The sequence below is a fragment of the Fragaria vesca genome, linkage group LG5 (assembly GCF_000184155.1).
Source record: "Fragaria vesca subsp. vesca linkage group LG5, FraVesHawaii_1.0, whole genome shotgun sequence".
In the NCBI taxonomy this organism is placed as follows: domain Eukaryota; kingdom Viridiplantae; phylum Streptophyta; class Magnoliopsida; order Rosales; family Rosaceae; genus Fragaria; species Fragaria vesca.
The window spans coordinates 3,537,025-3,548,948 of record NC_020495.1 but is presented as its reverse complement, the minus strand read 5'-3'; the positions used below and the strand labels follow the sequence as shown (position 1 = coordinate 3,548,948).

General features: G+C 41.4%; 4 protein-coding genes across 4 annotated transcripts; 1 reads left to right on the top strand and 3 right to left on the bottom strand.

The window, feature by feature from the left end:
- Window positions 1–118: 118 nt before the first annotated feature.
- Window positions 119–3,741, bottom strand: LOC101303334 (anthranilate phosphoribosyltransferase-like). Its single transcript, XM_004300877.1, has 9 exons — window positions 2,907–3,741; window positions 2,654–2,811; window positions 2,488–2,571; window positions 2,335–2,387; window positions 2,157–2,238; window positions 1,711–1,818; window positions 1,440–1,563; window positions 1,228–1,313; window positions 119–1,099 (listed from the first exon to the last, which is right to left on the bottom strand). Exons 1-9 carry the CDS (start codon window positions 3,739–3,741, stop codon window positions 857–859), a joined length of 1,773 nt encoding a protein of 590 aa, XP_004300925.1. The 3' UTR covers window positions 119–856.
- Window positions 3,742–5,549: 1,808 nt separating this feature from the next.
- Window positions 5,550–8,281, top strand: LOC101303040. The gene is made up of 8 exons (XM_004300876.1): window positions 5,550–5,828; window positions 6,483–6,599; window positions 6,729–6,794; window positions 6,914–7,017; window positions 7,119–7,387; window positions 7,497–7,549; window positions 7,745–7,772; window positions 8,023–8,281. Exons 1-8 carry the CDS (start codon window positions 5,550–5,552, stop codon window positions 8,079–8,081), a joined length of 975 nt encoding a protein of 324 aa, XP_004300924.1. The 3' UTR covers window positions 8,082–8,281.
- Window positions 8,282–8,523: 242 nt separating this feature from the next.
- LOC101302757 (general transcription factor IIH subunit 5-like) lies at window positions 8,524–8,727 on the bottom strand. The gene has a single exon (XM_004300875.1). The coding sequence runs from the start codon at window positions 8,725–8,727 to the stop codon at window positions 8,524–8,526; it is 204 nt and encodes a 67-aa protein (XP_004300923.1).
- A 1,448-nt stretch (window positions 8,728–10,175) lies between these two features.
- Window positions 10,176–11,708, bottom strand: LOC101302460 (peroxidase 57-like). Its single transcript, XM_004300874.1, has 2 exons — window positions 11,079–11,708; window positions 10,176–10,955 (listed from the first exon to the last, which is right to left on the bottom strand). The coding sequence occupies exons 1-2, from the start codon at window positions 11,706–11,708 to the stop codon at window positions 10,176–10,178; spliced, it is 1,410 nt and encodes a 469-aa protein (XP_004300922.1).
- Window positions 11,709–11,924: the final 216 nt, after the last annotated feature.

The window sequence follows — 11,924 nt, the reverse complement described above, 5'->3', positions numbered from 1 at the left end:
TGTGAACTTATTATTACCCTGAGCAATATTCCATAGATTGGCACATCATCGAGACATCTAGTTTTCAGTTGAAAATAAAAGGACAAGCCCAAATATCTCTATCCCAAGGGCAGACTTGACAAGATGAAATAAAGCTGTATTTGATCTGAATGAACGATTTTCAACGTTAACAGAAAAGTTTACATCAAATTCATATTAGTCAACTTCTGACTCGTAAAAAATGCTATTACACTTCAGTCACTGGATCATGACCTTTATTCTTAAGGCTTTTCAAGCTGACCTTTATTCTGATCTCAACTCAGGTGAGTGGTACTCAGTAAACGGAAAAATGCTTGGCCCCTTGCATGCAAGCAGTACTCCTTACAAGTCGATCACAAAATGACATGGATAGACTTGTAAGAAGCAACTGGTGCACGGAGAAAAGAAACAAAAATATTTGAACAGGCAAAGAGCCAAGCAATTATCGAACAGGGCAGGATTTAAGTAATTTACAACCGGAATGACAAATCTCACGATAAACATGAAAAGTTTCGATTTCTATACTAGGCCTTCTTCAGACCTGCAGAACAATAACAAGGATGTATTTTAGCTCCCACGTACAACGTAAACATTCATTTAAATGTCAATTCAATCACTAGAGGATATATATGCTACCTCATGACTGAATGCGAAATATTCAATTCAAATTGAAGTTTTATTGAAATCCTGGAGAAAGAGGTACTTACAAAAACAAAAGGCATTGTTGGATGCCACCTGCTGTAGAAATACGAGGAACACACGTATTGATCTGTATGCTACCTGTAATTGGAACTAAACCATATCTCTCCTCTATTCCTTTATCTCATCTATTCATCTATTAAACACACATGGCAGGTCTGTGTCTCACTTGTTTAGACACCTTTACGTAATTCCAGAGCCTTTCTAGAGCCTTGCCACTATCAATAGCCTCTCTGGCTCTATCCAGGGCCACAGATATGTCTTCTGCACCATCACATCCGAGCAAGTGATCAACCATTCCAGCATTCAAGACTATGCGATCATAAGCCGGTCCTTTTTGACCATGAAGAGCTGTTAAACCCAACTCTATATTCTTCAAGACCTAAACTTGAACAAAATGAAATCACATGTCAAGAAACAAGTACGAGTATCCTATTCATGCCCCACAAGAATTCTCTCACACACACAGAAGAGGGAAAGAAAGGGTGGTTTGAACTTCACATAACTTACCGATCTGTCAGTTCTTGGGGTATCAGTGGGTTCGAAACCATAGTCTACGGCATTAACCTCCAGGTTAAAACTCTGACGTGAAACCCCTGCAACCCAAATTTTCCGACTTCAGTTTCATGACAGGAAATTGATTCATAAACCCCTATAGTTACAAATCTGAAAAACTGCAAACTACAGTGAACAAAGAAGCACAAGATGATATAGAAACAAACCATCAATTTCACAAGCAGAAGCCATGCTAAGTGAACGGAACCCTGAACAGTAGTTTACAGGAATTCCTTTTGATGAATTTACTGAGCGCGATCTCGTTGTCATTGAGAGGGCCCCTTCCTCACCCTGCACTAACAGTAAAGTAAAAGTTTAGTTTATTTAAATCAGACAATTACTGAAATTCTTCTTGAAGTTGTGATATATTTACTTAAATTCAACCTTAAATTTAGTATTTTGTATTTCATTGAATTAAACAGTTGGTAGAGTTCCAACCTTCACCACCAAGCCAGAATGAACACCTCTTCTTTTCATAAGCATTAAGAGTGAATCCTCATAACCTTCATGATAAAATCCAGTGACAATTGCTTCCTTCCCCCGGGCCTGTCAACCAATGGTAATATATTTCACATTCTGAACAGTGCAACAAAAACTTACATGCTAATGCTGGGTATTTGTCACTTTAGTCGACACAGTGAGATGGCATGTACACAGTGTTATAATGGCATATTGATGACCCTACTAGTCCTCTTATAAAATTAAAATAGATATACCCGTAGAGAACAAATATTCTAGATAAATCCCATCGGTTATGAAGTATATTACACACAGTTTTGTCTCCAAGATGGAGTCGAGGGTTTCATTTGACTTTTTTTTTTCAAGAATAGCAAGGATCTTAACTTACAAAGGCTCTCTTTATAGCAATAAGTCATGTACAATACCTTCACAAATTGCTGAACCTTTTCAGATGTTGCCAGTGGGGGGCGTTTCTTGATATGCTCCCTCAACTTTACCAGTGAATATCTGCAAATTTATATAAGTATGGTTATCAGTTTCATCTATAATGCGGTACATCCATAATATATCCTGAAAATATTGGCAATAGATTGAGATTCACACAGAGATGGGCGGGCTTCGCGATGACTTATATAGGCAAATCCAACTCCTTCATCCTGAAGTAAGAAGTTCGAAGAATGTAAACCCAACAAAAAGGCAACTAGTGAAAAAAGGAATGAGCAGGTGCAGCAAAAAGTATCTGGGAACAGCAGAGACCTCTAGAAGTACTTTCGCCTGTGACGGGGTTAAGCTCGTATCTGCTCCCATGAACTTGAGCATTTGCTCTTCAGTAACACCTCCCTGGAAAACATAATCCCAGTCAACAAGAGCTGATCCATTTCCATTTTCTTGTCAATAGAAGTTCCCAGAGCAGAAAGCTTACCTTGGGTGGCATCCATTCAGCACCATGAAGCACGGATGATTCAGCATAACAAGACCTAACCGCAGCAACAAACAATGTGCTACGAAAGAACCGAGTGTTTCCATCATAAGGTTCACCATAGTGAGTTAATGATTTCACATCCGCAATCGGAGTTTCGCCTAATCAATAAACAGACAACTAAATCATCCACATGAAAAGATATATATTAAAAAAGAACAAACACTATGTGATACAATCAAACTAGAGCTATTACCAAGTTCGTCATCAAATGCAAGGCAGTAAGCTTTTAATTCCCGGTCTGTTTCTCTATTCATACGCTGACCTATTAACAATGCCGAAAGCAACGATTCACTTACTCCGGTGGCCGTCCCCTCCTCCGTCGTCGATTTCAACGGCAGAACGTCTCTCAAACATCCCTGCACTTCTTCAAACCCGAGGTGGCCGCCGGCCAGGACCTCCCGGAGAGCCCCAACCAATCTCATCTCACTCGTCCCGTTCCCAACGAATTGCGGCCCGATCGAGCTCCCTATCCCCATCAACGACCCCTCCGGGTCGGCGATGAACACCACGTCCGGCGGCAGCGCCCTTACCAGAAGCGGCCAGTACTTGTTCATCGCTCGGCTCTCGCCTTCGCTCCACTGCGTCGCCTCCGGGAAGCAATTGGCACGGATCGTCATGGCGGCGAAGAACGCGCCGAGCTGAGCTCTGGACACTGGCTCCTCGTCTTTCAGTTCTCCGGTGGCGGATCGGAGAATAGTGTCGAGCACCTTGAAGGCTTGGTCCTCGCCGAGCGGCTTGGTCTGTGTGGGGCCGGTGCAGACCCTAGTCTGAGCCTCCAGCACCGTCGGATTCGGCTTCGGTAAGCTAGAGGTTCTGTAAGAAGACGAAAGGGTTGGATTTCTGGTATCGAATGAGAATCCGTTAACGGTGGCGGAGTCGAGGGCGGCTCTCACGGTGAGAGCTGGGGTTTTAACGGCGGAAGAGTCGAGTTTGAGGAACGGTGGGGTGAGGTGGCGGGGTTTGGCGGTGGAGATGGAAGAAGAGAAAGAGGGGAGAGAGAGAGGGTGAGGATAGAGAAGAGATTTCATTTTGTTGGGGAGAAATGGGGGAAGGTGGTGGACTTGGTTTGATTCGTTTTAGTTGGAGTTGAGAATGGTGGCCTGGAGCTTCGGGAAGCTCGCAACACTGGTGCCCTACGTGGTGTGATGATGCTTAAACAATTTTACACCTTCTGCGTTAGACTTTTTGAAATTTTTTGGATATAATATATTTATCCTTATCGCACACAGGGAAGAGTATTTACCATAGTGATCCAGATGTAGACGAAAAATCCTGCAGTTAAAACAATCACTTTTGGGAAAATTTATCGACAGGATTTAGCAATGAAATGGGCTAAATTTAGTGGGTAATATTTTTTTTTTTTTTTTGAGGTCTTCATAAAACCTACTTTAAGAAATGTGGAAATCCCCAACTTCTAACCTACCAGGCTACCATTAAACAATTGATTCAATTTGGTGGAGAAATTGGGGTCAATAGCGGAATGATAAACGAGAGCATATTAAAACCAATTACCCTCTTATTCAAATCATTCAATACCAAACCCAATTACTTATTTATCTCTGCAAATCAATTATTCTAAAAACCTAGGGTTGGAGGAGATCAAAATGACGACAAAGATGAGGAAGGTAGCGGCCACGAGTCTGAGCTTCAACGCTCCAAAAAAGACTCGTCTGGTGGCGGCTTTGGATTTGTTTGGAGAGGAGAATCGGCCACTCTATCGTCGAACTCTATGGCTAAGCCACGACTTCTTAGGCATGATCTCCATTCTCCACACTCGTCTTCTTCAGTTTTCTACTTTCATATTTCCCTAATTTTTTTCTCTCAAAATATTGAGGTGGGCTACAGCAAACCCCAGGCCACCCCTGCATCCGTCCATGTGCTTATGGTTTTACATACTGCCCCGACTGGTTGAGTTCATGGCTTGTATATACACAAATTCAAATATGTGAAAAGATAACCTATGTAGTCTACTTATAATGCGATAACAAGTTAGTTGATATTACAAATTTAGAAGGAATCGTATAAATTTACAAGTCGGTTTTTTGACTACTTACCACCTTTTTGAGTATTCTTCAAACTAATAATTGTGTAACTTGTGTTATAGAACTATATATATATATATATATACTAACTGTTGCGTCCTTCATTTTTGTTGTATGATATTCATATTCTCACTAATAGAACTATATACGTGTTATTCAAGCATATAAGAGAGGCAAAATTTCTTACAAATGTTATAAGCCAAATATAGTCATCGTCTTGGAGTTTATTTTCTAGAACTACTCTTATCTTTATCTGTTAATTCATCTTTTCATTTCGATATTTTAAATCATGGTTATATGAGTCAATTCAATTTTTGACTGATAAGAGAAAATTTCTTACAAATGTTATAAGTCAAATATGGTCATCGTCTTGGAGTTTATTTTCTAGAACTACTCTTATCTTTATCAGTTAATACATCTTTTCATTTCAATATTTTGAATCATGGTTATAATTCATTCTTGAGTTGTTGGAAATGACATAAATTAATAGAAATAGATAATTAAAAAAAAGCAAGTCCATTTGCTCACATCACATAATCATAGCTGGACAGATGAGTTACTAACTTTACTAATTACTACTTACTCTTACCAATTACATTAACCAGGATTTAACCGCATCCTACTGGACCATAGTTTTCTAGAAAGTGCAGGGGACGTGGCGACCCGGTCCAGTCACACGATCCGCACCTCTCACTCTCTCAGTCCGCTATAAATTCTATTTCTCTTCCCCACCATTTCAAACACGTTTCCGTTTCTCCCAAAAATCCAGAGAGAAAACACAGAGCCTGAAACAAATGGCGGGCACTCTGGCTCTGCTACCAAGCAATCCTCCGATGACTTCATCGTCTCTGAGCTCCATCCGAGAGCGCTGGGAGATCGAGTTCTCTCGCTTCTTCGGCTACCCTCCGCTCACCTCCACGTGTCCAGATCTCGTCCCTCTCCCAATGAAGATCAGGAATCGACGGTCGGGTGGTAACTGGATCTCCGCCGCCTCCGCCGCCATGCTTCAGCTCATCTACGACCACTCCAGCTCTGACGTCATCCTCACCGTTTGCTGCAGCGGAAAGATCCAGGTCACTCCTAGCCTCTAGAACCTTCTCGTTTGCCTTTTCGAATTTCTGTTGTTGTTGTGGTGGTGGTTAGAGGCTTAGAGCTAGGAGGTTTCCGACTGTTGATTCCGTTTGGTTGATGAGAAATCCATGTGAAATCGGACTTGAATTAGCATGGATTGAATTTCCTACGTAGTTTTCTGGATATATATACGTAGTACAGTTTCACGGTGACCAAATTAACGGCGCCGGAGATTAATTTAACGGCGAGGTGTGTGACATGATGTAAAGAACTTTTGCCTGAGATTACTTTGCGACAGTGCGACGTCGTTTTGGCGAGAATTATCAACTCCGTAGTTGTGACATTTGAGCCTTGCGCGTAAAGTATTCTGTGAAAGTCCACAGTGAAGTTGTATAGGCTTCAACTCATTATTTGCTTGTAACTTTTGTGAATTGGCGTTAAATACTGTTTGGATTTATATGAATATTCTAAATCTGTATACTATTGATTTAGAGGCCTTGTTTTTATTTGATGAATTTCTTTTGAGGCCTTGTTTCCTGTTGTGTAGTGCGGTAGTGAGCGCTGGTTACCATTTTGGCTTCATTTATTCACTTTATTCGAAATTTGCATACTGCATTTTACAGTCCTTTAAATTGTTATGGTTTGACATGTTTCAGGAGGAGCACTACGTATCGAAGCTACTCTTTGCCTGGCCTCAGGTGGCATGTATGTCTGGATTTCCTGCTAGGGGCAGTAGAGCTGTCTTTGCCAGCTACAGAGATTCTTTGGGCCAGGTAAGCTGCTGAATGAGTTTTTTTTTTAGTAGTGATTATAGTTTGGTGTGTAAGGCAGTTAAGTCATATTCAGTTACATGAAACGATATTCGAATACTCACAATGTCTGTGTTTACAACTTCTTTGCAGATCCAGAAATTTGCTTTTCGATTTTTGTCTGTCAATGAAGCAGAGAAGTTCATGACTCTTATGAAGGTAATTTACCGCCAACAATGAATTTCTAATTGTGATGTAGTTTTTATTCCTATTGTGATGGAAGACTTTTTCCTTTGTTATGCAATGAGGGTTTTATGTTTAACCGGTTTGTTTTTCAGGAGATTTTCAAGGAAGTGAGGGACATTCAACCTCTTACTGCTGACTATGGATCGGAAATTTCATCACATTCTGAGTTCATGTCTTCTGATAGACCTTTAAACAGGCAAAACCAGTACTTAATATCTCCTTATATACTTCATTTTCCCCTTGCAGAGATTTATATGGCAATGGAAAGTAGTAATATAGTTCTTCTCTCTGTTTCAGAACTTCCAAGGACTTGGTTGTCATGACTCCTGGTCACACTCATTCTCCTCAAATATCACCAAGCTTAATGAAGGCTTATACTCCACAAACCTCACCTGGCTTAATGAAGGATTATTCACCTCAAATGCCACCAAGCTGGACTCATGAAGCAGCTCAATACAGACAAACTCAGCACATGTCCCCTATTCAGAACGTTCAGAGCAATTTTGCTGCCTTGCCTCCCAGTTTCACCTCATTAATGTCTAACTGTCAACCTGTGGTAGAACAAGGTAGATTTATTTATTTATTTTAGATACTTGAAATTTGGTTGTATCAGCATTAAACAGGAAACCTTTTTTCAATTCCATGTGATGACCCATGTTCCTTAATTCAATGTAGCTCCAGCCCAATCAACTGCATCCAAGGAAGTTGACCTCAAGGCCCTAATTGCGGTACCTTTTTCTATGCTTTCTTTGTAGGTCTTAGGGTGTAGCTAGTCTTGGTCAGAAAATAGTTGTTATCGTTGTTTGAGAGTACATAGAATTGTTCAATACTTTTGGTAAACAGTGAATCTGTTTAAGATCACCAGAGTTATTGATATTTGACAGATATGCTGATTTACTAACTTGACGATTGTTATGTTGCAGAGATGTATGGAAGACTCTTCCTTCCAAGGTAATTCATTGTTAAATATCCAATCGCCAAGACCTTCTGAATTGCATATTCAAGTTTGATTGTTGCTAAGTGTAGATTCTAACTTAACATAGATGTGTCATAAGTGTAATTAGTGTTTCTGCTCACACTAGCAATTTGAAAAACGCCAGGTTCATAAGCTGCTAATATTCCTGGAAAAAAGTTGTTTAATTTCTACGTACTATTGCTTAAAATGCTAATTTGTTGCTACTTATTTCTTTCTTCCCTCCAGATATATTGAACCAAGTCGAGATAGTTATGAGTGAAATGGGGGCTGATTTGAGGCTGTAGTTGTCATGCATGTACCTGTATCATCTATGGCGGTCAACATCACTTCTATGCCCACTTCCCAGCCAGGAGAGTCTTAGGCTCTTCGCCACCTACATAACTTTGTTCATCCTGAATTGTTCCCCGTCTCTCTTATTTCAAATCTTATACTTTAGTAGTTAAGTTCCCTTATATTAGGGTTTTATAGCTAAGTGGATTCCTGGGTTATATAGCTCTGTCTCTAAAATGGTACATGCACTAACCATTTTGTTAATCGTAATAGAAAGTATAGGAAAACAGAACAAATTATAATATTTCGTAGTATAAGCTTTGACGTCCAGGAATATATAACTGATATTATTTAGAGATAAGCCCGGCAGTTCATCTATCCATTTTTGGCTCCCCTTTCTATCAAAATAAAAGAAAAGAAAAAAAGAAAAGAAGGAAACATATTTAACTATTTAATTTAAGCAGGCTTCTCGTAAGAATTCTGGTCTCTAAATTCTGAAATGGCTCTTCTTATCATCTCAGCTGCTTGGGGTGGCACTAACAGGTGAGTATCATCCAAGACGTGTATCGTGAACTTTTGGGGCAGTGAATTGTTGTAGTGGATGATGAACTGCGCCATAGGTATGTTACAAGAGATAAATACTCTGGTGGCATTGACCATTATGGATCAGCAACCTTAAAAATCTTCAACTCTCTCGGTTGCATAGCCGCGGGACTTCTACGACAGACTCGGGAGTCTTATGTCTTTCTCTCTTTGATCTATGATTTTTAGAGAAAAATAGTCTAGGGGGTGTCTTCATATATAGAAAACTAAACTACGTAACCAAATTCTAATAGGAAAACACATTGCGTGTGAATCCATAATCCAAAAAGAATAATAAAGAATTAAATTCAGTTTACTCCTATGAAGTTTGGGAGTAACTTCATGTTAATTCCTATACTTTCAATTTCATCAGTTTACCCCTCAAACTTTTGAATTTTCCTCAAGCGTGACCAAATGTTCTATATTCTGTCCAAATCGGACGTTAACTGCTGATAATTTTAACCTTGACTGTGAGGCCAATATCTAGAATTTGGGCAAATCGGACCTTAACTGCTGATAATTAAAGGTCAATTCAAACGGAATATGAGAATTTAGGCACGGTAGACAGAAATTGAAGAGTTCAAGGGGTAAACTGATGAAAATAAAAGTGTAGGGACTAACATGAAGTCACCCCCAAACCACAAGGGGGTAAACTGAATTTAATTCAATAATAAAACTAGCGAGATAAGGAAACCTAGTAAAAAAATCCGATTTATGTTCTTCAAATCCTTATGGATAAGCAAAGCTTTTACGCACCTCTTTCACTTCTAATTACTTTTCAAGCTTTCACAAGCTGCAGTACGAGAGTCTCAAGCTTTGAGATAATAGAATAGCTAACATTCAGGAGCAATGTCCTCGATCAAGCGAGAAGCAGAAGCAGAATCTACTTCAAACCAACCCAAGATCAAAACGAGTATATATTATTATCTTACTAACTTAATGCTTATTTCCCACTCCGAACAATTGAGTACTAGATTACTAATTATCTTCAAACTTAGTGTGTTCAATGCAAAGTAAAATGCCGAAGAATTTTGATCATCACCTGCATGACTGCATCATCACATCCTCCTCTCTCAACTCTCACTCTTCTTGCTTAATCTTCTCCCAACCTCATCCACAACGCCTCAGCCAATCGGAATATGCTACGGCGAGTAGCCAACAACCTCCCTCAACCTACGTACCGTCGCCGTCGACATCCTCAAAGCCAACATTAACATAACAAACGTCCGCCTCTTCAATGCCGACCCCGCCACTCTCAGCTCCTTCTCCAAAAGTACTCAATTTAAGGAAAATCATTTACATTTTAATGAGTTAGCGCAAGGTCTTGGACCTTCAATGTGAGGGAGGAAAATCTAACATATGGAGAAACATGGATAAAAGTTAACGTGGAGATAGAGTTCAATGGCCGGTATTGATCAAAAATTGTCTTATATATTGAACCAATCAAAAAATCATTTGCAGAAAATCAAATTACAGTGCTAGCTAGCTAGTATAAGTTTTGTAGAGGATCCATGAAGCGATAGTACTTATTTGTTAAACGCCCGACAGTTTAGTCTTATCTGTCCTTCGTCTCCAGTGAGAACACTAACTTTCCCCAACCTTTCCATGGCATTGACGAACTTTCTACTCCAACCTGCATTGTCACCGGCCAATTGGTTCACAAATCCTACGGTGCCGGGATCAGTAGCCAGCACCTGATCCGATTGAAGCAAGCCTCTCTTTTTCTGCAGGTTCAAATAGTACTGATTGTCGAGTTTCAACGGTGTTGTGGGATCCAAGTCCACCATGAAAAGTTCTGGCCCCGGAGGTGGCTGTGCTGGGCACTTCTTGGTGAGGTCAGCAGCATAGGCTGGGTCTATGGCAGGGTCTCTGGGCACATTTGGGGCAAACGCGTATAATCTGTCTCTAACTTGGCCACATTGTGCTGCACCAATGGAGTGTGCTCCGGACAAGACAACCATATCTTCTGGTGAAAAGCCTCTCTGGTTGAACATTCCTATTATTTTTTTCAGATCGTCTTTAGGTGTAGGGAGGGACTCATCGGCATCAATAGCACGTGAAGTCGAACTGTCACGGCGGCCGGCGACGACATCGTAGCGTGGTAGGCCGGCAAGTATTACGGCTTCCCTAGCAGCAAATGCTAGTATGTCAGCGCAGGATACAGTTCGTGGGCATTCCTTCTCGAGCTGGGTCTTTATCTCATCAATAACCTCAAGACCTCGCAGTGTTCTACCATTGCGATCAGACAGCTTCTCTACGGCCTGACCAGATGGTGTGGCATCCAACAAGATTGAGGCATCACAACCCTATTGCACGTACACATGGAAACCCTAATTAGTATATCAGTAATAATACGTACGTACGTTTAATATGCATGCATGGCATGCAATGCTATAGGAAATTTCAAATGCATGAAATGCTATGATCACCTTGACCCAACAATCATGGAACAAGAGGCGGATGAGGGCAGGAGGGAGTTTGGGATCTCGCTGTGAAACACGTTTGACAACATCGGCGACAACATTCTCAACCTTGGGGCAAGTCTTTGCGTAAAACCCGAGACTCAAACCATCCCGCAGGATATTAGGTCCTGCCTCCTGTAGTGGCTGGGGCCCCGGCTGCTGAGGACCCGGTTGTTTGGGTCCTGGCTGTTGCGGCCCTGGCTGCTGAGGACCTGGTTGGTTGGGTAGCGGTTGCTGAGGACCTGCTGGCTTGGGTACTGGCTGTTGGGGACCTGCAGGCTTGGGTCCTGGCTGTTGGGGACCTGCTGGCTTGGGTCCTGGTTGTTGGGGAACCCCTGGCTTGGGTCCTGGTTGCTGGGGAACTACTGGCTTGGGACCTGGTTGTTGGGGAACCCCTGGCTTGGGTCCTGGTTGCTGGGGAACCACTGGTTTGGGACCTGGTTGCTGCAGTTGGGGTTTCGGCTGCTGTGGTTGGGGTTTCGGCTGTTGCGGTTGGAGTTTCGGCTGCTGAGGTTTTGGTAGGGCCTCGGTGGGAAGGATAATGAAGGTGAAAAAGGTGAAGGTGAGGATAGCTAAGGCAATTAGGCGCCGACCCATTTCAATATCCAACACTCGATCAATATGTTTTGATTTATGATCACTGGTTTTCTTCCTGTCATATCACAACTTAAACCATTTGTGGACTTCTTTTATATAATGCCATCACAAACTGCATCATGCAACCGCCAGATTCGGATGCCAGATATCTTAAGTTTGTGGTTCTTGAGAGATCGGTAATTCTTCTCCATTCAAAAAATAGAACAAACAGATGGG

Excerpts from the sequence above, each read along its gene's own strand:
- LOC101303334 (XM_004300877.1), bottom strand. The coding sequence starts at position 3,741 with ATGAAATCTCTTCTCTATCCTCACCCTCTCTCTCTCCCCTCTTTCTCT. Across the intron at positions 2,572-2,653 it reads CTGAATGGATGCCACCCAAG|GGAGGTGTTACTGAAGAGCA; the intron begins GTAAGCTTTCTG and ends TATGTTTTCCAG. Across the intron at positions 1,564-1,710 it reads ATTCTGGCTTGGTGGTGAAG|GGTGAGGAAGGGGCCCTCTC; the intron begins GTTGGAACTCTA and ends CTGTTAGTGCAG.
- LOC101303040 (XM_004300876.1), top strand. The coding sequence starts at position 5,550 with ATGGCGGGCACTCTGGCTCTGCTACCAAGCAATCCTCCGATGACTTCA. Across the intron at positions 5,829-6,482 it reads GCTGCAGCGGAAAGATCCAG|GAGGAGCACTACGTATCGAA; the intron begins GTCACTCCTAGC and ends GACATGTTTCAG. Across the intron at positions 7,018-7,118 it reads TCTGATAGACCTTTAAACAG|AACTTCCAAGGACTTGGTTG; the intron begins GCAAAACCAGTA and ends TCTCTGTTTCAG.
- LOC101302757 (XM_004300875.1), bottom strand. The coding sequence starts at position 8,727 with ATGGTCAATGCCACCAGAGTATTTATCTCTTGTAACATACCTATGGCG.
- LOC101302460 (XM_004300874.1), bottom strand. The coding sequence starts at position 11,708 with ATGGGTCGGCGCCTAATTGCCTTAGCTATCCTCACCTTCACCTTTTTC. Across the intron at positions 10,956-11,078 it reads TCCATGATTGTTGGGTCAAG|GGTTGTGATGCCTCAATCTT; the intron begins GTGATCATAGCA and ends TACGTGCAATAG.